The sequence below is a fragment of the Gadus chalcogrammus genome, chromosome 13 (genome assembly GCF_026213295.1).
Source record: "Gadus chalcogrammus isolate NIFS_2021 chromosome 13, NIFS_Gcha_1.0, whole genome shotgun sequence".
In the NCBI taxonomy this organism is placed as follows: Eukaryota; Metazoa; Chordata; class Actinopteri; order Gadiformes; family Gadidae; genus Gadus; species Gadus chalcogrammus.
In genome coordinates this window covers 23,060,090-23,084,239 of record NC_079424.1, presented here as the reverse complement: position 1 = coordinate 23,084,239, position 24,150 = coordinate 23,060,090, and the positions used below count along the sequence as shown (strand labels likewise).

General features: G+C 42.5%; 2 protein-coding genes across 2 annotated transcripts in view; both read left to right on the top strand.

The window, feature by feature from the left end:
- fhit (fragile histidine triad diadenosine triphosphatase) overlaps positions 1–24,150 on the top strand; it is a 268,764-nt gene that overhangs the window by 52,533 nt on the left and 192,081 nt on the right. Inside the window, exon 3 of the mRNA XM_056605340.1 lies at positions 19,211–19,318. Within this exon, the coding sequence (XP_056461315.1) occupies positions 19,213–19,318 (106 nt within the window). The 5' untranslated portion in view covers positions 19,211–19,212. The remainder of the gene's footprint in view (positions 1–19,210; positions 19,319–24,150) is intronic.
- LOC130401527 (zinc finger MYM-type protein 1-like) lies at positions 1,175–5,804 on the top strand. The gene is made up of 5 exons (XM_056605337.1): positions 1,175–2,094; positions 2,275–2,361; positions 2,480–2,575; positions 2,694–2,795; positions 3,087–5,804. The coding sequence occupies exons 1-5, from the start codon at positions 2,016–2,018 to the stop codon at positions 5,306–5,308; spliced, it is 2,586 nt and encodes an 861-aa protein (XP_056461312.1). The 5' UTR covers positions 1,175–2,015; the 3' UTR covers positions 5,309–5,804.

Genomic DNA, 24,150 nt, shown 5'->3' with positions numbered 1-24,150 from the left:
ATTTCTGACCAATCACAGGGCATCTCTTCCCTGATTGGTTCAGGGAATCAATCCTGCCCGTCAATAACTTTTGCTCACACATTGTTGCCATCTCAATGGAGGAGTTAAGCAGGAAGGGAAAGAGCAGCTAAAATACAGTTTAAACATATAGTGGCTCTTGGTTAGTCTGACCTTTTAATCTTTCTAAAGTGTGTCTATAACCGTGTCTGTAACCAAGCGTCATGTCTGGGGAGCTCTAGGCCTCTAGGAGACAACTTTGCAAACTGAACATTTTTCAAAAGAAAAACACCTGGTCAATAGAAATATGTTCAAAAACTATCTAAAATGTCCTAATACAAAACAAAAAAGTAAATAATAAGGCTACGTTTACATGATGACGCTCTGAACAGAATACGCAAAAGTGGCGTTGCGTCTTCACTTTTTATTCCGCGTTTAGACGAGCGTTTTCGGGAGGAAATCTGCGTGCATACGGTGACGCAAAAGTGTGTGGATTTCGATTGGGTATGCATGTCAGGCGGCTAGGTGGTGCTGTGATACACTATCACACAACACCACCATGTCTGAGCGCATGCGTAGAATCTTCCTTCTCTTATCTGCTTTGCGAAAACCAAAACATAATTACAGATCCTTCTCTGTTCAGTAATACTATCTGTACATATCCTGTACATTCCGTGGAAAGACTCCTGTAAGTTTATAAGAGCTGCCAGAGCAGCTTGACGGTCCGACGAATGGAAATAATCCAACATGTTTGTTTATTTCCCTGTACTGGCGCATGTGACGTAAACGCGTACGAGACGTGAGCAGATCTGAGCAGAGTTTTGCGTCTTGGCAGTGTAGACGGAAACGCTACGGCGAATCTTATTCAAGTTTTCCACTCTGGAGGATGGTTTCAGATTTGCCCCAAAAACGCTGTCACCGTCAAAACGAAAGGCATATCCGATAAAATATTTGGTTGTTTTTACCCGCAAGCATCCTCGTGTAAACGGGGCCTAAGAGCAGGGGCGGCCTTCCCTACAGGCGGGTTAGGCGGCCGCCTAGAGCGCCATCTAGAGGGGGAGCGCAAAATAATGCGCCCGAAAAAAAACAAAAAAAAAAACAATTAGGCGCAGTGGCGCCTGCGCCGTCGTGCTGCGCCTGCTCTGCCACCCCCCCCCCCCCCCCCACCACACATTGGTCCTTGGTCTGTGGGAAACCCTGCTACCTCCTTGGTTTCGTCAGAACATGCGTTCAGGGGCGGCGCCAAACGGTTGCTTGCCGTTGCTATAGCAACTCCTGTCATATGAATCACCAGATTAAGTGCATAATCAGTGAGTAGCGTCAACATTTCAGGGCCGTGACTGGACTAGCACATGCTTGCTACTAGCAATGTTGGTGTGTTAAACCGTATGGATTAAAGTGGAATATTGCAAGACGTCCTGTGATCAAGACATCGATTTAAGGTAGGCCGTTTGTTTATTAAGTTTGCCCGTCGCAGCATATTGACTTGGGGCCCATGTGATTTTGTTTTGAAGTAGAACTAGATTCTAGGTTTGGCTCATGCCAAAGGATGGGTTTATCGTAGCCTGGTATGATCCGCCCTTAAAATAAGTATTATGAAGTATAATAGTATCAACAATAATAGCAACTATTGTATTAATGTTCCACATAGGCCTACATTTGAGACGTATCGCGCAACTATGTGATGTGATGTGATGTGTAATGTGTTGCTTTGGAATGTACCGTGGCGACGGTAGGTCTGAGGAGCGCAAAATAATGCGCCCGAAACAAACAAAACACAATTATATATATTTTTTCCCTCCTGGCGCTGGCGCATATTTTTGCGCGGCTTGCGCCCCTTCTATATCTCCAACCAATATTTTGACATTAAAAAAAATAAATCTAACATTAGGGTAAAATGAGCCAAAAATCGAAAACGGAAGGGGAACCTACCTCCTTGGTTTTCGTCAGAACATGTCCTGACGAAAAACAGAACATGCGAAAACTGAGTGTTTTCAAGAATCAAGAAAATCAAGAAAATGAAGAGGCAAAAGCCATCCGGGTCGCAATTTAAGAAGAAGAGAAAGGAAGAAGAAGAGAAACGTGCAAAGGAGAAAGGTAAATCTTTAAATCCTGTTATTTGCCTATAAAAAAGCGAGCTAGCCAGTTTAATTAGATATGATTTAACTAATCAAGAGCTATGCATGCATCTAGGAATATAGAAAGTATGTCAGGCTGTCCAAATAGACCAAAATGCTCAATAACTAATAATGCATACTTTTGTTATATATTTTTTAGGTTCACTTTTAAAATACATGACACCACCAACTGCTGCCTCAATTGACGAGGAACAGCCAAGCACCTCAACTGCGCCACCGTCCTCAAGTGAGTGCAATGTGTCAACAGATGTTCCTGATGATAAATGATGTACTGTAAAAGTGACAATATGTTGTGTCATTTCTAATCCACTCAATATATTTACTATTGCGTTCTCTCTGTTTAGACCTACAACCACTCGAAGGAACATCAGAACAGCAAGCTGCTCATCCTGAAGAGATGACCACCGATTCCACACTGACCACTGTGTTTGCTTGTTCAGGTGAGTGCAATGTGTCAACAGATGTTCCTGATGATAAATAATGTAATGTAAAAGTTACAATATGTTGTGTCATGTCTAATCCAGCCAATATATTTGCTCTTGTGTGTTCACTCTATAGGTATAGGCCCAGAACCACTGCAAGGAACTTCAGACCAGCGTGTTGTTTCTCATCTTGATTGCACCACTGATTCCACAGATTCCACCCATACACCCTTCTCAGGTGTGTGCCTCGTGAATCTAAAGATTGTTAGCTATTTACCTAATTGACATTACATTGTAATTACATATCTCATTCGGAAACATTTATTAAATACTGAAATATGTATGTGTATATCTATCCACCACGGCACCACCCCTCCATTCTCATAGAGATCCATTTAAATGCAGAGAGGTTATACAAACAGCTGAATATCTTCTATCAAGAAAGAATGGTTTATAAACTACAACAATTAGGTTTGTGAAGTTATTTTGCATATGAGATGAGAAAGTGTGCTTTTTGTGTGCCACCCAGATGCAGCAAAGACAGACAAGCCATTACCAACCGATCCTGCTGACTGGCCTGCACATCTCACGATAAATAAAGACACAATAAAAACAGAGTTTGTTCGGAGAGGACCGAATCAGCTAACACCTGATTTTATTTTTCCAAGGAGAGATGATGGGAGAAGTTGCCACCACCAGTACTTCAGCAGGACCTTAATCAACGGAGAAAGGATTAAAAGAAGTTGGTTGACTTATTCAAAAACGAAAAACAGCCTTTTTTGTTTTTGTTGTCAGCTTTTCTCCCCAAAACACATTCTTTTAACACTTGGAGGACTGTCTGATTGGAAGAATGCAAGTGCTGCTCTAAACAGTCACGATAATAGTCAGGAACACCTGAACAATTTGGCGTCATGGAAAGAATTGGCAGTTAGATTAAAACAAGGTACAACCATTGACAAAAAAGAGCAGGCCCTCTTAGAGGCAGAGCAGAGTCGGTGGAGAGCAGTACTGACAAGACTGGTTGCAATTGTACAGTCGCTCGCTTTGCGAAATATGTCATTTAGAGGACACTCAGATAAACTCCACTCTCCTTCAAATGGTAACTTTCTGAAAGAGGTTGAGCTTATGGCACTGTTTGACCCAGTGATGAAAGACCACATCCACAAGGTTAAATGTGAAACATCACACCACAGATACTTGGGCAAAACCATCCAGAACGAGTTGATCCAGTGCATCAGTGGAAAAATGCTCTCAACAATGGTGGAGGAAATAAAGAAGTGCAAATACTTTAGCCTCATTTTAGATTGCACCCCGGACGTCAGCCACATTGAACAGCTGTCAGTAGTAATAAGAATTGTGACAGTGGAAGAAGACCCCCGGGTTAAAGAGCACTTTCTGGGATTCCTAGTGGCAGAGGACTCCACGGGAGAAAGTTTGTCTGCCCTGATTTTGAAGAGGCTGGAGGAGTTGGATATTGCCTTTGATGACTGCAGAGGACAGTCCTATGACAATGGGGCTAATATGAAAGGAAAGAACAAGGGAGTACAGGCCAGGCTACTTCAGTTAAACCCAAGAGCTTTGTTCGTGCCTTGTGGGGCACATACACTTAACTTGGTAATTTCTGATGCTGCCAAAAGCTCCAAAGATGCAATATCATTTTTTGGTATTGTGCAGAAGCTATACTGTCTGTTTTCTGCCTCTACACAGAGATGGGCCATCCTCAAACAGAAAGTGAACCTCTCGCTCAAAATGTGGTCAGAAACCAGATGGGAGAGCAGAGTGAAAGCTGTGGAACCTCTGCGATACGAAGCCGCAGCTGTGAGAGAGGCACTGCTTGAGGTGAGAAACCAGGCCAAAGACCCAATGATCAGGATTGAAGCCCAGTCTCTGGCAGAAGAAGTGGGGTCATTCCGCTTTTCACTGTGCACAGTGGTCTGGTATGATGTGCTAAATAAAATTCAGCACGTGAGTAAGCTCTTGCAGTCCCAGACTATGCAAGTGGATGTGGCCGTAAGTCTTCTAAAAAATACACAACAAGCTCTGGAGTCCTACAGAGCCACAGGCTTTGTGGCTTCACAAACATCAGCCAAGGCCATGTGTGAGGAGATGAATGTGGATGCTGTCCTTGTACAGAAGAGGCTGAAGTCTACAAAGAGGCACTTTTCCTATGAGTCTTCTGATGAGCCATTAAAGGATGCCTTACAAAATCTCGAGGTTACCTTTTTTAACGTGGTGGTGGATGTGGCAGTGTCAGCACACAAGGAGAGGTTTACCACTCTTAAAGAAGTGGAAGGCAAGTTTGGCATTCTGTCAACCTTCCCAGACCTGCCACACCAAGAGCTCATGAAGCAAGCAGAGGCACTTGCACACACCTTAAGCCATGGAGGGAAGTCTGATTTGGATGGGAAGGAGCTGGCCCAGGAGTTGGAAAGTTTACCTGACTTGCCTTCAAAGAACATGTCGACTCTTGAGTTGTTCAAGTTCATCCAAACAAAGCAGCTCACAGAGATATACCCAAACCTTTGTATAGCTCTGCGGATCAGTGCAACCCTTCCTGTCACAGTAGCTTCAGCAGAAAGGAGTTTTTCGAAATTAAAACTTTTGAAGACCTACCTGAGGTCAACGATGGCTCAAGAACGCCTCAGTGGTCTGGCTGTGATCAGCATTAATCATGAAGTTGGTGGTCAGATTCAGTACAATGATGTTATTGATGACTTTGCAGCGAGGAAGGCCAGAAGGACTGCACTGTAACCTTTGAAGTGTGGAGTAAAATGTATATAGTTCTTTAGACAACGTTCATTTGCACTTTTTCTATTTGTCAATTTATTTGTTTATTTTTAATATTCTGATTATTTAACACTCTATATATTCGATTTACATATATTATTATATTGTTTGTTGTTGTTATTATTATTATTGTTTGTTAACTAAGTTGTTCATTTGTTTTGTGTGCACTTTTCACTTTTGTTCTTGCAATAAATAAAGGTGCAGTACTTTACTGTAGAACTGTTAAGAAAAGGGTCAATGATTTTCTGTTTCAAAAAAAAAAAATCTGTTTCCGTTTGGTGAATTTCGTTTTATTCCATTTCGGCTAATTTTGTTCATGTAGATTGATGGGCTTAAAATAAGTGAATAATATGTGCCACAAGTGACTTAGACCTTCTAAGATTGTTGTTTGCCAGCCATCAGCAGGCGATTGGGAAGATGACGTGCAGGTATGTGCAGTGTTGTACAGTCTGCTACTGTCAATGCGTTAAAATAAAATAAAATAAAATTATATATATATATATATATATATATATATATATATTTTTTTTTTTTTTTTGCGGAGGGGGGGGGGGGAGCGCCAGGAGTGAAGCTCGCCTAGAGCGCCAAATGTGCTGGGGCCGCCCCTGCCTAAGAGGCCAACTCCATCTAAAAAGCGGTGGTAGTGGAAGTAGCTGTTATGAAGAACAGTGGTCAGATCATCAGAGGCCCCCGACTGTGCCCTGTGTGGGCTCATCGTACAGGTTCTGCTGGATTCTCCCGGGGTTCTGTTTGGGCTCCTTGTACCAGGTTAATCTGGGATCTCCCCATGGTCCTGTGTGTCATCGTACCAGGTTCTGCTGGGTTCTCCCCATGGTTCTGTGTGTCATCTTACCAGGTTCTGCTGGGTTCTCCATTGATTCTCATCGTACCAGGTTCTGCTGGGTTCTGCCCATGGTTCTGTGTGTCATTGTATCAGGTTCTGCTGGGTTCTCCCCATGGTTCTGTTTGTCATCGTACCAGCTTCAGCTAGGTTCCCCCCAGGGTTCTCATCATACCAGCTTCTGCTAGGTTCTGCCGAGGGTTCTCATCGTACCAGCTTCTGCTAGGTTCTCCCCAGGATTCTCTGTCATGGTACCAGGTTCTGCTGGGTTCTCCCCACGGTTCTGTGTCAGCGTGCCAGGTTATTTTGGGTTCTCCACAGGGTTCTCATGTTACCAGGTTCTGCTGGGTTCTCCCCAGGGTTCTGTGTGGGCTTCTCGTACCAGGTTCCCTGGGTTCTCCCAAGGGTTCTGGGTGTGTCATCGTACCAGGTGCTGCTGGTGCCATCGGCGCACATTGTTTCCAACCTCATTTCCAGCGGTATTCCCGATCCAGGAAACCGTGTGCTGGCAATGTGCATTGTGCTCATGATTCATGAACACAACAGTGGGCTCTCTCTGACTCCTTGGCTCAGAGGGAATGAGAGGCATCCCTGATAACTTTTCCATGCAAGCAACTGCTCCGATAATGGGTTGGATTCAAAGCCAAAAGAGGCATTTATTCAATGAACAACGGAAAACGCGTGGGTCTGTACCCAACGCGGGGAAAACGAAAATAATACCAATGAGCCACGTGCTATTGTCTCTCCGGTCTCGTCCCTGAAGAGGCCGGTCTCGTCTGGAGCTCCTTCGATAATATGGATGTTCTACTACCTACTACTTAATTTTTGCAAACGTTCAAAACACATTCTCCTTACAAAAATAAATATGCGTCTCACAATTTAAATCACGTCGAACCAAGGCCTGTACCAGTTTAAAAAAAACAAAAACGAAACAAGTAGCCTAACCATTGCAAATAATTTAAAGCTGCATATAAAACGGCCGCAAATGGACTATGGAAATACTCAGAGTTGTGATCTTCTCTACACGCCCGGGATTACAGCTGCGTCTTGCGGCGGTGAAAATAGCCGACACACTTGGTGGCTGCGGGTCTGCTTCCCGAACTCACCGTTGTGTTTCAGGAGCATGTTGCCGCATAGTACTTTCTGGTAGCTCGATTTCGCTTGGCATATTTTACATTTCACCTTATGATCTCCTATTTCTTTCAAGTATTTCAATTCTTCGCTGCGCTTTGCTTTAACCGCCATCTCTTAACTTTTTGAATTCTGGCGTACCTGCACACGGCACGGAACGCGCCACACAGAAATGGATACATTTCATTTGCTTTGTGCCCACGGCATGCGTTAGTGGCGCCGACAGAAAATGTATACATTTGCTTCAGAAAACTTTGTGTGTGTATATGCAAACTCAAGTTTGCCTGTCAACCAACCGAGTTCATTTATAACGAGGAGTACTCGAGTAATCGATTCCTCACGCCCATCCCTATTAGATACATATTCATCCAGATGTGTAGGTTAGTGAGGATGGGTCTGTAGGCACTGAAAAACTCACATCCGCCCTTCTAACTGTTCGCCTCGCTCACTGTAAGCCCTGCTCACTGTTAGCCGCGCTCACTGTTAGCCCCTGTTAGCCCTGCTAACTGCTCACTGTTAGGCCTGCTAACTTTCCTCTGTGTTCAGCTGCATTATTTTCCAGCTACTAATTATTTAACATCGACCTTTGTTAGGTGCTATCTTTTTTTTCGATAACTGGACTGAGGATATCTTATAACAAACTTTTATTGGATTATATTGGTTTATTTCATGCTTCTTCAAGTAGAACCAAATGATTCGTTTTTACCTCATTGCCTGGTGCAATTGCTTTTCTCCTGAATAGTGACTTATTAAAATAAATTGTATTAAGTGTGTGTGTGTGTGTGTGTGTGTGTGTGTGTGTGTGTGTGTGTGTGTGTGTGTGTGTGTGTGTGTGTGTGTGTGTGTGTGTGTGTGTGTGTGTGTGTGTGTGAGAGTCTAAAAGAGCCTATTGGTTTCCTGCATTCTGGCTGTTCAGTCTTATGTAGGGATGCGTGTGAATGCAATGCAAAAGTAGTGTAAAACTAAACCTTCAAATTACGCAAAAAGAAATCTTGCATATTTTAACACTACTCACTATCAAATTAACATTTCATGACCCCAACCTCTCTGTTTGCCCATTAGCCTGTTCTACTTGGTGGAGGGATAGAACTTAATGGGGAGTAAACATACATGTCTGACCCTGGGATCTAGTAAAATGCAGCTTTGTATTTTTGGATTTGTGTTTTAAAGGTTATTTGAAACCATGAAGTGCATCATAATCAGCTGTGATAATTAAGGCAACATATGTACACTACAGTTGATAGTGCCACACGCAAAGGCTTCCTGATAACTCCCTCATGAAAGTGAAGTTATTTCAGGGTTTGGCTTACATTTCTAAGAGGGTAGCAGCATTACAGATTTATCCACCATTTGTATTGTCAACTTAAAACAAAAGTGTATTGTCAACTTAAACCATATTGTATGGTTGCAGTGTTGGGCCACAAGGTTATTGTTTGATTGAATTTATGTTGTGTGTCATAACATTGTACGATACGTTTGTTTTTGTAAAAGTTGTAATTTTGAACAAATAGTGTGGTTTAAGAACACTATTATTATCGTGCATGTCCTTTTGGTTTTACAATAAGGGTACATTAATGAACCATTAATTAACATTAGCTTATGCAGCAACAAACAAACTACATAAAGTTAACTGTTGATTAACAGTTAATAAATGGTATAGCAATCATTTACTAATGGTGTTTATGGTAACTAATGTATTCATTTATACATTACTTCATATGGCTAGGAATAACCCTAACATTAACCCTAAGCCATATGCTATTGCTATATAAGAATGTATATTACTGCATGAACTTATCATAAAGCTAGCATTAAAAAAATGATACACAAATAATATATTTATTGTCACGGTTACTCACTGGTACGTGACACATCTATAAACGGTGGATGTTTCTTTGTTTGCCTTTGTTCTATGGCCGTTTGCTCCATTAATCGGTATGTGTTTATACCTAGGGCTATGCAGTTGATCCTGTTGGAATAGGATCTGGGTCATAAAAAGCAATTTGAGATTAGAGGTGTGGCTGTCATTTACACCAATGTGAGCTGTAATTGAGGTTGCCCTTAGGCCTAGAGAGTGGTAAGCCAACACACCCACACCACACTCCACAGCTCAAGGTGTGCATATCAAATGCTATTTACCTGTGCGGAAACACAAATACCACCGTTTTGATCCTCTATGCCCTATTGCAAGATCAACCATGTGTGCAAGTTCCTGTTGATTACTCAACCATTGGATGTGAAAGAGCGATAAAATGGTAATAATTCAATTCAGTCGTAATTCAATTCAATTCCTATGTGTTCAAAGAACAACGTCAACTGAACTTATCTTAAAGGCATTAAATGTAACATTGAAACTGAGCGTTTACAATAGGTACTGCGGTCCAAATGCCCAATGCTGGACTGAGATGTCTGTGTCCCTCCTGCCCAACATTAAAGCTCCAACAGGGCGCTAGGCTGAGGAGACTGAACAAACCAAAGCACACGACGAACCAAGCTCCATATTATATTTTGAGATAATTGTATTTTGACAATGACAAGCGAAGACGAGTACTACTAATTTAAGGCTGTAAGCTGTCTCTATTTCAGCTTTATCTCCGTCATTGAGCTTTTTGAAAGAGGTTGAGGCCTTCTTTGGTTGGGTAGAATCCAGTACAATCACAGTGGATCCAGTCTGTGTGCTTGCTTCAATTTCTGCAGCACGCTGTGTTTGTATGCCAATAAGTTTCATAACTTGCAACCCTGGGGGTGGAAATGGGATATGGAATCACAAAGAAGGAAGCAAACACAGGCCATCCGACCCTGAACTACATTTCGCAGGAGAACATACTGGCATAGCATTGTTGCTTCCTTAATCTCTGATGACATACCCTGGTGGTTAAGATTCAGTTAATTATCCGGTAGTTACATATAGCTTCTTTATTCTGTTACTTTACAGGAAGTTGTTGGTACCAATTTCTGTCCGGCCATATCTATAATTCAGAATAGATTATAAGACACTATTAAATGCATGAACATTTACTGTATGCCTCAAAACAAGCACATAGCTTTGTGGAAAATGTTACACTTCTTACGGACTGTATGGAATTAGTCTGCTGGTAAATGTAAATAAAAACTTTGTTGCCTTTATTAGGAGGAGACCAAACACTGGACTTGAGACCACATGCCACTCTAATCTAATGTCTTTACTTAACCACCAACAAGTCCACGGCTTTTAAAGCTAGGGTAGGCAAATTATTTGAGAAGCATTTTCTTCCTATTTGTTGATATTCTCTTTAAAAAAATCATTGGCTTTTGCAGGCCTGTAATTAGAAGACAGGTAGGAAGTCCAATCATTTAATTCGCCTAGAATAAAATGATTGGACGGACCACATGTCCATCGCCCCACCTTCCCGGCTATTGTGGCTCACTCTGCCCTTGCACTCTGCCCGTGCACTCTGGCCTTGAAGTCTGGCCGTGCAATTATTGTGCATGGCTGGAGTCTTCTAAAAGGCTAAGCAGACATATTGCTTAAGCTAGCTAGCGGCTTTGGAGCAAGGCCTAAAGCCAGGTAGATGTTTGGTTTATATTATTATTATTTATGGTTGGATACTTTTTTATTGTATCTTACAGTCTTCTCAAAATACCCGAAAGTGATGAATATTCAGCCCTAATGATCACCTTACCTCAAAGGCCAACACTATGCAGGATAATGTCAAACATTTCTTTCATGTCAAGCATACGACGACCAATGTAGCCAATTACTGATCCGGTTCAGATACACCAGCTTCAGATGCATCCACTTTGTCGGTGATGATTTTCAAAGCCTTGGTTCTCATTGGTGGAAGATGCCGGCGGCACTCAGAAGGACTTCTGAGAAGGAGTTGAGCTGCTGTTGTGTGGACAGTGCTCCAGCCACTTGTCTTCATAATTGTTTCTCCTTACTGCTGGTGTTATGGCAGGTTTCTGACACTACTACGGACTCGAAATGGCAACCCAAGGATTTGAAAACACGCCCCTCCTCCCAATCCGGGACACAGGATTCTCTGACGCCACACATTGACGCAGCATGATCTCAATCTGGCAGCCCCAGCATTAGGGACATATGTTGAAACTTCTGAGCCAAATGGCTGAAGTCATGGTGGACGTTGGTAGGGTCAAGGCGTTGGGAGTGAGGGGAGACTCCACTGACTCAGACGCTTAGTGGAGGTTGGCAGGGTCATTGGTAGTGAGGGGAGACTCCACTAGACTGATTCAGCCGTTGGGAGTGAGGGGATCCTCCACTAGACTAACTCAGACGTAAGGTGGACGTTGGTAGCGTCCAGGCGTTAGGAGGGAGGGGAGACTCCCCTAGACACCAGGACATTGGAACTCTCTCCTTTTAGTACGCAGATTAATGCACAGAGGTGGTGCCCTGAAACCTCTATCATTCTTGTGTTTTCAATACAAACTTCCTTGGTGATTCCTAGGTTCCTTTTTCCGTTACATTTTTGTACTTATATTTTACTTGTTTGCTTGTGAATTAATTTAATATTATTTTTATTTTATTTTTATTTGGTGATCTCAAGAAAAGCTCCTTATTATCTTGAGCGAAAACAATCTTCTGATTATCGAATGACGATGCTTCCATCAACTCTAAGATAGGGCTATGTTTACTTTCTTTCAAGTGGTAACCTTTAATCAATGCTAGAAAATCTTCTTTAAAGTCCATAATAATTGGGTCATCTCTGTGCTATGGTCTAAATGCAGGATTCAGTTTTTTAATTGAAAATTGTGTTTGTGTGTGTGTCTGAGATAGTCTTCTGAGAGTTGGTCCAAGTCCACCCGGGGCCAACCCCGTCCCTTACAAACCCTCTACACCTCTCGTGTTCCTCTCCGTCTCCTGGGCTCAGCCGTTCTCATCACGTTACTGAGTGTGTGACGTAGCTGAGCAGTGGAGCTGGGGAGTGAGGGTGGTATGGTGGAGCAGAAGAGGTGCAGGGAACCGTGATTATCTCTGCACCCAAGCCGGTGTTGGCTCTCTCTCCTCCTCCTTCTCCATCTCCCTGCATCTCTCTGTTAGTGATGCAGAGTGGGGTTGTTGCAAACCAAGCTAGCTTTCATTTACCTCCATTACGTCCAGTCATGCATACCCTATCCCCCCGCCCCGTCCAAGGAAGGGGGAAGAGTTGTTTCTCATAGATAAGTCATTTAAGTAACATTCATGTGAGCGTTTGCAAAGCAGCAGATTATTAACCGATGGGCTGACCCCCTGCCTCAAGGCCGCCATCAGACAGACCTGTTTGTGTTTGTTTCTGCCAGGGCTTCCTAATATTTTGTTGTGCTCTGTCGAGATTGGATTTCAAGCCTCTAAGCTATGCACTGGTTTGGGGCACTAGAGCAGTTAATTACTTAAAGGGGAAAAGTTAATATATACATGCTGACCCAAGAAAAAAAACCTTCTTTCAATGATATGGTTCCAAGAGCAGGACATTGCTTTGGTATCCAACAAATCCTAAATTAAGGATGGCTTGTATACACTGTATAGGGCTGAACTGATTGTTTTCTTTGTTGATTAATCTAATGATATCTTCTCCAGATTCATCATTTGGTAAAATGTCATGAATAATAGAAAATGCCTGTCGCAGGTCATCAGAGATGTCTTACATGATCCTGCTTTATCTAAAAAAAAGAACCAACTATGTGATTAAATAAACATTGAGCCGCAATTTTTTTTACTTTTAATTGATTATCAAAATCCACCATGTCTTATTTGACAACCAACTAATGTGTGGAACAAGCACCAAATCTCATGGTGAAGAGCAGGGTTGGACTGGGACAAAAATCTGGCCCAGGACTTTGGGAATGGAGAGGCCTTTCATGAGTCATGAATGGCATGTGTAGAATTTTCCCACGGTGTAAAATAAGAAAAACTAGTCCTTAACTGTGGATATTTGCATTGCAAATACATGTTAATGTTGGGATGTGCGTGTGGTTAGAATTGTGTGAGGATCACAGGCAAATATATTAAAAGCAAATAAGCAACCCTCGGTAAAGCAAGGCTGAAAAGGTTCAAAATAGTGCAGATGGCTTTGCATAGGCAAAACATACTGAGCAGAACAGAGAGTTGTCTTTGATACAGCATGTGAGACACTTTCTGTTTATACCATCATTGGTTTCTTAGATGCTTTTCTCGGGGGTTGTTGAGTTGGGAAGAAAATACAAATCAATGCAATGCAACGATATAAATGAAAAAAAAAATGAAATCCCTCATCTCGGTGTATAGCTATCTCAGCTTCCCCTTTGCTGGACCCTGAATCTGCTTGTAATGACTGTAGAGCTATATCTGCATGTAAATGACAAGTAACAAATAATTCTAATTTAGCAGGCCAATACATTAAAGGGAATAGTGGATATTCTCTTAATTTATGTTTTTTTTTTTATCATTTAGGAGTAACAGTTACCCTTTAAATACAAAGGAATTAACAAAATTAAAGACAAAGAAATGAAAAACATTTAATGTAATGCTATATTAATGAGTTTAGGAGTTTAAGTCATTATTATATTGCCAAACATGCCCGCTAGTGCACCTGTCATATGCTTTGCCCCGATATACTGTGTTTAAAAGTGATCCCCCCTCTAAATTGAAGTACATATGCCCCGTTTTACAGCCATTCAAGAGCTCTGTTTGGCATGTTTGCGAATATCCAGCAGGCCAGCCCAAGTCACTTTATTATTTTTTATTTTCTTAAAAATAATAATAATAATAAAAAAGGAGAAATTACGGCCGGCCGGCTTGGCCCGAAACCGTCTAGCCTTTCGGGAAATCTCCTGAACCACCCGATGGCCAGTCCGCCCCTGGAGAAGAGCTGTCTCCCTATTTTTAGAAGGGATCTTGCACAATAATAGGGCCCTATCTTGCACCCTGTGCAATTTACATTCTACAACGACGCATGTATCTTTGCTAGTTTGCACCCGGCGCAAAGCTGATTTTCCCCCGCCTGGCAAACTCGCACCACTGAACTTGCGCCCTGAGTGGCGTATCGGCGAAAAGCAGAGCCGTGTTCCGGCGCAAATGATTCATGGTGCTATCTGACAGATCGATAAAGCAGTTGCAGCAACTGACCGAAGAAAACCTGTTCAAGTTCACACACATGTAGGCTATACACAGCACAAACATGCAAACAATTAGCCTAATTGAAATATTATGATGTCAAAGATTGTTCATATGTGGGAAACTGCATTGAAATAACATTGTGGAAACATATTTTCTCCATAGGGCTTGCATGAATGAAACTGCATGAATGTAGTAGGCTAAAATAATAATAGTAATAATAATAGGCTAATAATAACAATAATAAACTTGAGCAAAGTATATCCCAGCCTTCCAAAACAAAATCTTGTTTTAGGGTAAATTATAACGTTTGTTAAATTATTTGGGAAAGAACAGGTGATACAGCAGTAATAAGCTGTACTTTTAAAACAATGCATCCGCAAACACAGTACAGCAAAAACATATTTTCTTGACACGGACATCGTGTACAAGCCCATACATTTTAGGATTGATGAGTATTTTGATCGTGAGGAAACATAGTTTTACAGCGAGTGAGTGTTAAAAGAATGAATGAATGAGAATGATGCTCGGTGTGCGTGTGTCTGTTTAAACACACACAAACTAAACACGTAACGCATAATACAGTCCATGGCAATGTTTATTAATTGGGGGACATATGCATATATTATCAACACAAGTTGATAACGCTAATGTATACCTCTCTGGTAAGAAAGATATACAATGTTTGTTAATGTATTGCCGCATATCATTAAATAGACCCACAGTTGCAACCACAGGACCGCATATACAGTATATATGTTAAGTTCTCTTGGCCAAAATTTACATGACGACTCAGTGTTGCATGTTATGCCCAAAACACACCTACGGGTATCCATGGTGTGTTCCTCAATCCTCGGAAGCCAGACTTCCGAGTCGAAAGTCGAAGATCTCCCAGCTTTCTTGCGGCATTTCTCGGAAGCACGCCCCCTATTTGTCTTCATCTTTCGGAATTCTGAGAGTAGACCGAGAGCAGTATTGAAGCTCTCAACAAAATGGCTGTGCCCGTGAGGAGATTTATTTTCTTTGTATTTGTACCACGTTGGTCATTTTAATGTCAATTTTAAATGCTCTTACACACTTGATTACATTGCAACTTTATTCCGGTCACCGATTTATACATTACATGGTCTTACTGTGCCTGCAATACAATGTAAAGTCATGTTGTTTGTTTTCGGGCTGGTTTGCTAAAGAGGCTAATGTAGCTAACAATAAACAACGACTAGCCAATTTCATGACACAATCACAAAGACGAACAGGAACGCTTAAATGCTCCGAGACCGGAAATGACGTCAAAAGTGCAACTCGGAAGGCTTGCGTCCGAGGATTCAGGAACACACCATCAGACCAACCCAATTTTAGATTTGCGTTGGGCGCAAGAGTCATTTATCCGTCGGTATAATAGCAACAGCGCCAGAGATCCGCCCACAAAGCTACTTCCGTTTCGCGTTTTGCGCTTCTCACGTTTAAGACCGTTCAAATAGGGCCCATAATCTTGAAGTGTCTTGAGTGTAGTAATTAGTGGGAGGAAATTCTAACACATTTGGAGTATTGCAGCTTGAAGTATTGGCTAACCATTGTTGTGTGTTACATGAGAAAATATTTTTCAGAAGTTATTCGGTCCATTGCATGTTCTTTTCAAATGAAAGGGGAGCTCAGATTGGTGTGAGGCTTCTCCCCATCAAAGCTAGCCTCGTAGCACGACACACGGCCCCAATGCTGTCTCGTTCTCACCTTTACCTTCTCATTCCATGCGGTCACACCGATTCTTTATTCAGCTTGGCCATCTACAACTTCCTCGTCGGGTAATAAAATTCTGAGGGGAATTTCATCATGTTTGGCCTCAAAGCCATGGGAATGTCTCTGGGAAGTGTGGCATGGGTGAGAGGGACAGAGAAAAATGTGTGTGCGCTCAATAACTTGTAAGAGGTGTTTTATTAATGCATGCATTTGTTCTCCTCAAAATAAGGAAATATTATTTTTATATTATACAATATCTAAATATTTGTGCCAAAATAATACCATAATCAAGTTCAAGTTTATTATAGCCATTTCGACAATATAGAAAATACAGTTGATAGGAATGTGTTTTGGTATGCTCACATGTATCACACAGCAACAATAACAACACAACATAACAAGACAAAAAGCCAAAAACGGCATATAAATAACAAGGAGTACAACACTTAACACACATAAACACACAATGCATGGTTCGCAGAGAATTACAGCAGTAAAGTACAGTACTGCAAAAACTGCAAGTGATGTAGACCATGAAGACCGTAAAGTGCTTAGTGCTTGTTCAAGTGGCGTATAGCTTGTAGATAGGTACTTGCGTGATGTTTTACTTGTGATGCTTCTGTACCTCCTCCCTGATGGTAAGAGTGTGAATAAGTGGTGTGCTGGATGAGAGGGGTCAGAGATGATCTTCCTAGCTTTCCTGGAAATTCTGGTGTCATAGTGCGAGCCTATGGTAGGCAGACTACAGCCAATGATTTTAGAGTACTACCCTCTCAAGCTGTTGTTTGTCCTGGCTGGTAGCACTACCATACCAGACCAGGATGGAGAAGGTAAGCACACTTTTGATGACTGCACGATAAAAATGGGTCATGCCTGCCTGACTTCCCCCAAATTTCCTCAGCTGACGGAGGAAGTATAATCTCTGATGGGATTTGGAAATAATAAGACTGATCTTCGGCTTCCATGATGGGGACTGGTGGATAGTGGTGCCTAAGAAACGGAAGGAGGAGACTCACTCCACAACTTGGCCATTAATGGAGATGGGCCCTTTTCCTATAGTCAATTATGAGTTCTTTGTTTTTGGTTGTATTTTGGATCAGGTTATTGTCTTCACACCACTGCACCAGGTGTTCAACCTCACTCCGATAGGTAGATTCCTCCCCATCAGATCTGAGGCCTATGACAGTGGTGTCATCTGCAAACTTTAGCATTTTGACAGATGCAGAATTTGATGTACAATTGTTAGTGTAAAGAGAAAATAGTAGAGGTGACAAGACCCACCCTTGTGGGGTGCCATTGTTCAGAACCCTTGGTGATGACACATTATTCTGGATTTTAACACACAGTTTTCTACTGGACTGGAAGTTTAAGGGTGCACTCACACTAGGCCATCTGGCCGTGGCCGTTGGCCGTTTTCACACCTAACCGTGCTCAACTGGCCCCATTGTTCTCTGGCCTGCACTCACACTAGGCCATCTGGCCGTGGCCGTTGGCCGTCGCAACTGTGGCCTGGCCATGGTAGGCTCTTGTACATAGGTCATCACGTCGTAACACGTCATCACCAAGCGTCCGCTGCATGGACCTTAATAAAGTCTGCCGCCAGTCAGATATTTAAAAATGGACAACAACACAGAGAACACAGTTCGCACTTTGCTGAGTCTGTTAGTTATCGTCTGCCCAAATGGCTAACAGACACTCGACTTCTCTATGGGACCAACAGTTGAACCGCTTGACGCCATGTTTACCGTTTAATGGGAAACAAGGCTCGTCGCCTTTATTATGTCCATGGTCGTCGCATGGACTATACGTCATCCAGCTCAGGTTGCGTAGCCGTGCGTGTGCGCGTGTTGGCTCATTAGCATCTGTACCGTGGCGGCCCGTACCGTAGCAGCACACCTCTCCCAAGTGGCCAAGCCTGGCCTGGCCAGACTGGCCACACTCACACTGGCAGATTTCAGCACGGTTAGGGGTGAAAACGTCCACGGCCACGGCCAAATGGCCTAGTGTGAGTGCACCCTAAGATCCACTGACAAAGTAGAGCATTAACTCCTGCGGCCAGGAGAAAGTTGTACAGTTTGACAGGAATGATGGTATTAAAAGCCGAGCTAAAATCAATGAACAGTACACGGGCATAGGTGGACTTAGTGTTCAGATATTGCAGAATGAAATGCGTGCAAAGTGAAACTGCATCGTCCACTCCCCTATTAGCCCTGTAGGCAAATTGGTGAGGGTCTAGCGTGATGTACGTCAAGTACCTACAAACTAGGCGCTCAAGTACCTTCATAACAACAGAAGTAAGTGCAACAGGCCTATTATCATTAAGACAGTTTATGTTTCTTTTCTTGGGCACTGGAATGATCATAGCTGATCTAATATATAATTATTTACATATTTTAAAAGTAATGAAGGAATTGCTGTTCGGGGGGGGGGGGGGGGGGGGGGGGTGGCACTTGTCAGAACTACCTTACATGGGAATGTTCAGCAAACTTCGATATTAGATCATTCTTTATTCATTTGCTCCCACTTTTTAATTTATTTTCCTTTCACTTTTCACGAAGTTACCTTTGCTTCAGGTGGCTTTGCTCCTCAAATGTGCATATTGAAAACAAAGCGGTCAACTATATACATTCAAAAGATGGAATTATATAACCAAAGTTATATAAGTATTTATAAAATGCTATAAACGAATGTTCCATATATAGCATTACCATTATTATTTGAAAGGGAATTCCCCCATCCACAAAATGGTTTTAGATCAATCTGTGCTTTACACTAAAATATTTTCAAAATAATCTCAGAGTGGATTTCTCTTAGCCTTCTGCTTTGGTGGCTCCTAACAATGGTTTGAGATTTATCTACCTATCAAAAGAGCCGTACTCTGAACACGTTCTGTTTGTTGTCAATGAATGCAGTTAAAGAAAATGGCCTGACTAATTAGTGAGGCTCACACCTTCTGCAGCTCAAAAGGTTCTCAGAATCTTCACTATCTCTTTCCTTGCCTGACCTTGTGCTTGTGTGTGTGTGATGCTTGTTCTTTCTGACCAAAGTGAACCTAATGCTTCCTCCTTCCCCTGTCTCCTTCCCTCAGACATGGCCACTCTGCGGTTCGGACAGCACGTGATCAAGGTCTCCGCCGTGTTCCTGCAGACGGAGCTCTCCTTCGCGCTGGTCAACAGGAAGCCTGTGGTGCCTGGTCGTATCCTTTAGTCTGGGAGCTCGAGGGTCGGTGGACCACCTGGCCTCAGTCAGGGGTTCTGTCCTAATGACTGGGTCGTACTCCAGAAAAGGTAAGCAAACACGTCTCTGAAATAAACAGCTCTGTGCTTGTTTAGCGTTTCTGTCAGACGCCGTTGTTGCCGGGCAACAATGGCCAAGCATTGGTGATGATAATGGTGAACCTGACCATGTTATGAACTTCATCAGTGATGATAATGGTGATCCTCACCAGGGCTGGGACGACGCGTTGACGTAATCGGCTACACAAAAAGTTGACACAAATAATTTGCGAGCATTTGAAAATTGAAACACCCTGGAGCTCCACCCACTTATGGTGTTTTTTGAAAACCGGACTTGTGATTTATACCCCGGTGTTACTTGATAGAATATGACACAAATGTGAATCTGACCATGATACCAGGGACCAAAGACACGTGTGTGTGTGTGTTAACTTTGGTCCTTTTTTATACTTTGAAAGTAATGCTGCACTTTAAATGGATCCCAGTAGCACTGAGTGGATTCGTGAGCCTGTTGTTTCTCGAGCCATGAGAGAAAAAAGACTAGAAATTGTGCATTAATCTGCATGATTTTCCCTGCTGATGTGCTTAAATAATGTGCCTGTTCCTCTTTGCTGAATGATAATCAGGTCTTGTCTGAGCTTAACTTTCTCAAGTGCTTTGGCGGCATCGGGTTGAGATTAACTGTGAGGGAGAATTCTCAACACATTATGGTTCCAGGAGGCCGACATTAAGACTGGCCTTTCTGTATATTTGGCACACATCAGCATGATGTCTGTAACCTGATGTCACGGCTTTGAGCCAGAATCCATGAGACATTTCAAAGCCGGTGCCATGTTTCAGGTAACCACTAAGTCCCGATGTATGTTCGGAGCCAGAGTGATTGATGGTCAGTTTGGTGAAAGGCAGATTGAGAAGGAGTGTGATGGCGGTCCTCCTCCAGCCCCTGACATCTGTTCAGAACATGTTTCCTTCCTAAATCACTGTCTCCCACTCAGCAGCAGGCCAAGCCCACGCATGGCTGTCTGCTTCGTGGCTCCAGGAAATAAACTCCACAAATGTCTGTTTGAATTAACGGCACTTGGAGCCTTTTATTCCGTCTTTATTTTTTGGTGTACCACATTATTAGTGTTAGTTTTGGTTTTAGCTTCTTCTCTCAAGGATTTACATCCACCAAGGAAGAGGATTCATTAACTAATAAGGGCCAAAATTTCCCTTAAATACTTCTACTATCAAAAACATGCATGCAATTTCTGACACAAGAGATAATTAATTTGCTGTTGTATTCGTGTCCTATTTTGGACGAAATCACTTTTTACTCTTTTAGTGAGTTAGGGTTATTGTCAACCTAATACTGAAATAATTGCTTTGGTATTTCCACCAAAAGTCGTTTGTTTTAAAATATTTATTTGTGTTATGAGTTACACCACATTGAAAGTCGTGGGAGATATGAGGAAACAGAGACGCCAGCAATCCTAACACGAGGTAGAGAGCTGCAGTGAAGACCATATGCTAAAGGAGGATTGATAGTTGGTTAACGAGCTGGGATTGCATCTAGACTGCAAACTATTCCTATCTGTATTCTAGGGTCAGTTGGGGTGTAGATATGAAAATCCTCATCTTAGAAGCATTACTTTAAAGTCGTTCCTGTGGTCCATGTGTGACACCAGCAGGCCTTTCGTTTGTCCTCTCTGTCTCCCCCAATCCTCCCCAATCCTCTCTCCCCGGGGTCCTCGTTGAGCTTCAAACTCAACACGAGTAGACACATGAACATCATGGATCCTGTTGCGTCACACAATCCAGGGCATCGCTTACAGTGCGATTGTGTGTTGTGTAAACTAACCGATGCCTCGGGTCTTCGGAGCTTTTACCTCATTTTTCTCCAATCAAATTTGTGCAAGTCTTTGGCAGTCACTCACTCACACACACACACACCAATCATGCACACACAAACACTTATACACACAAACTCGCACTTGTACGTACAAACACACACCAGACACATCCCGTACAGCCCGAAAGGTTGTCCTTTACAGCGAGGCCAGATAAGGGACTTAGGGCAGTATGAGACACAGTGAGATATTCATGTTACCTTGCAAGTTGCATTTTATATCAAGATCACGTGCACCTAGATTCATAGTAAAGACGTTTTTTAAAGGTCCCATGGCATGCCACCAGGTGTGGTGTGATTAGCCGCTACAAGCCGTTTTGGAAATCTGCCCCTTATGACATCACAGGTGGGTGTGTCCACCTAGATGTGTGACTGATAGACGGGCAACATTTGCTACAGTCCACCGGGTAGGCAGATTTCCAAATCGGCTTGTACCGGCTAATCACACCACACCTGGGGGCATGCCATGGAACCTTTAACATTGGTCATAACCTTGCTCTATGAAAAAAAGGAACAATCCTAAAAGCTGACTATATATTATTACATTCAGTATTTGAGGACTGCTGTGGATTCAGCCTTGTTCTTTTTGCTCTTGTTGGAACAGACAGTGTTATACAACTGATGACTCGTAATGAACAGCGGCATTTGCCTATTTTTGGGTTTTAATGTGTTGGATGTTATTCTACCGTTTATTTGGGAAACCTTGTCAGCATTAAACCCGAGCCAGTCAGACTTACTGTTATCATGTCCCAACTGTTTATGTTCCCAAATACAATCAATCTCCTGGAATGTTCATTTCAACCCACTTGGTGTCTGTCAGTAGCTTGGGGTTATAAAGCAATGCTTTAAAAATGTATTTTTTAATGTTAAATGCCTGGAAAATAACTAATTTAATGCAAACAGGTTTGAGGTTGTTTTCAGTCACCTTTGTCCAACGCTAACTGAGTGATTACTAGGATGCTCGATGGTGTTTTGTGCCCCCGACGGAGCCTTCAAGGTAGCGCTACTAGGATGTAATGACTTGATCCTCTCTGGAGTACCCTGGCCTAGATGGGCTTTGGCCGGCTGCCAAAGCTGTGGCTGTTGGTCTCGCCATGCCCTGGTTAGTGGGTCTGGATGACGCAATAATGGCCAATCAGGCCTGGCAATGCCACCATTTCCGATGGAAGTACCTAAAACCAGGGAGTAAACATAAGCACTTTTACACATGCATTTCCCCCCCTAACCTATCTAGACATTTCTTAGAGGAGCTGTATGGAAGAACGCAAATGTCTGCATCAGTTAGACTGGACCAGATTTTGGATATCTGTGTAAAGGATGTCTTAGCCCGGTAAGGCAGAGTTCATCACGCAAATGTCAGTTTTACAATAATGTTGGCCCACCAGGAACGTCCTGACGTACCACAGTGAAGAGCAGAGCAAAGACTGTGCTCTTCAGAGCTGCTGTAAAGCACACAGTCTGTATACAAGTGCCGCAGACATTTTAAGGAGAACAAAAAAAGGTTTTAACAAAACGAGAAGGCCTACTCGAGTACTTGCTGAGACATGGACACAGGAATAACGCGGACTCAAAAATGTTTAGAGGTTTCAAGGTCCCTTCGACCAATACTTTGTCCGGAGATTTAGAATCACGTCGAACAACATTTGATATTTCTGATTGGAAATCCCAAGTAATTTAAAGCTGCAACAAAACACAACGTTTATTTACAATGCTCTAAAGAGGGCTGGAAACTTTGAGGCATTAGGATATATTGATTTTATCAAATTATTACCCTTCAAGGATATTTGTTGTATTATGAACACTGAAGCTTTGGACTACGATGTCTTTTATTTGAAAAGAGGATCAGGCATAAAGCAGGGAATGCTCTATGCCTGATCAAAGACGTCGGAGGCTCTGGTCTGCCACAGCTTCAGGAGTATTACTTGGCAGCAGAAGCCAGATCTCTTGTCGGTTGGCAGAGAGCAGAGTCATGTTGGCTGAAGGACAATACCCTGCCTGGCTGCTCTTTAACAGAACATCCATGCTGACTCTACCACGTACCTTTTAAAAACCCTTGCACGTCCATCTCTTTCAAGTATTTTAATGAAAATATTGTTGCAAAGCTATATATTGTATATTGTATCACAATGTTTGCTATTTTGGATATCCGACTAAACTCACGCTTGCGGTGACATCATTCCTTCCCTGGCTCAAAGCTGGATGTTCTCAAAGACCATGGAACTAAAAGTAGTGATTACCATATGCAATACAATGGTACGTCCAAAACTAGGCACACAGACCTGAGTCCATTATGGTGTCAGTGTGATGGTTCTGATTTCAAATTCCCTGAAACAGAGGGTCTTAAAAGCATGTGTAACTGGACAGAATTTACCAACTTGAAGCACTATCTTGTTATTGAGAATCATTGGGTTCAACCTGATGAACCAGCAAAACACCCTGAGAGACAGATTCCAAGAACCCTCTCAAAACAACATGTTTAACATCCAAAACGTATAATTAGATGATTAAGTCATGTAGTTGTTGCACACCCAGATACTCTGGAATCTTGAACTGTTTTTGTATTTCTGTGTATCTTTTTTACTACAATAAGATAAAGATAATTGTTAGTTGTGGTATTCTAACTCTACGCACTGATTGTAGGCATAGCCGTCCAGGCTTTGCCTGATGGACTTATAGTCCTGTGTGCACTGCACTCTCACGTGCACTGAAGGTCAACAGTGTACCAATCAACCTGGCAACCTTTATATATATATATACACACACAGAGAGAGAGAGAGAGAGAGAGAGAGAGAGAGAGAGAGAGAGAGAGAGAGAGAGAGAGAGAGAGAGAGAGAGAGAGAGAGAGAGAGAGAGAGAGAGAGAGAGAGAGAGAGAGAGAGAGAGAGAGAGAGAGAGAGAGAGAGA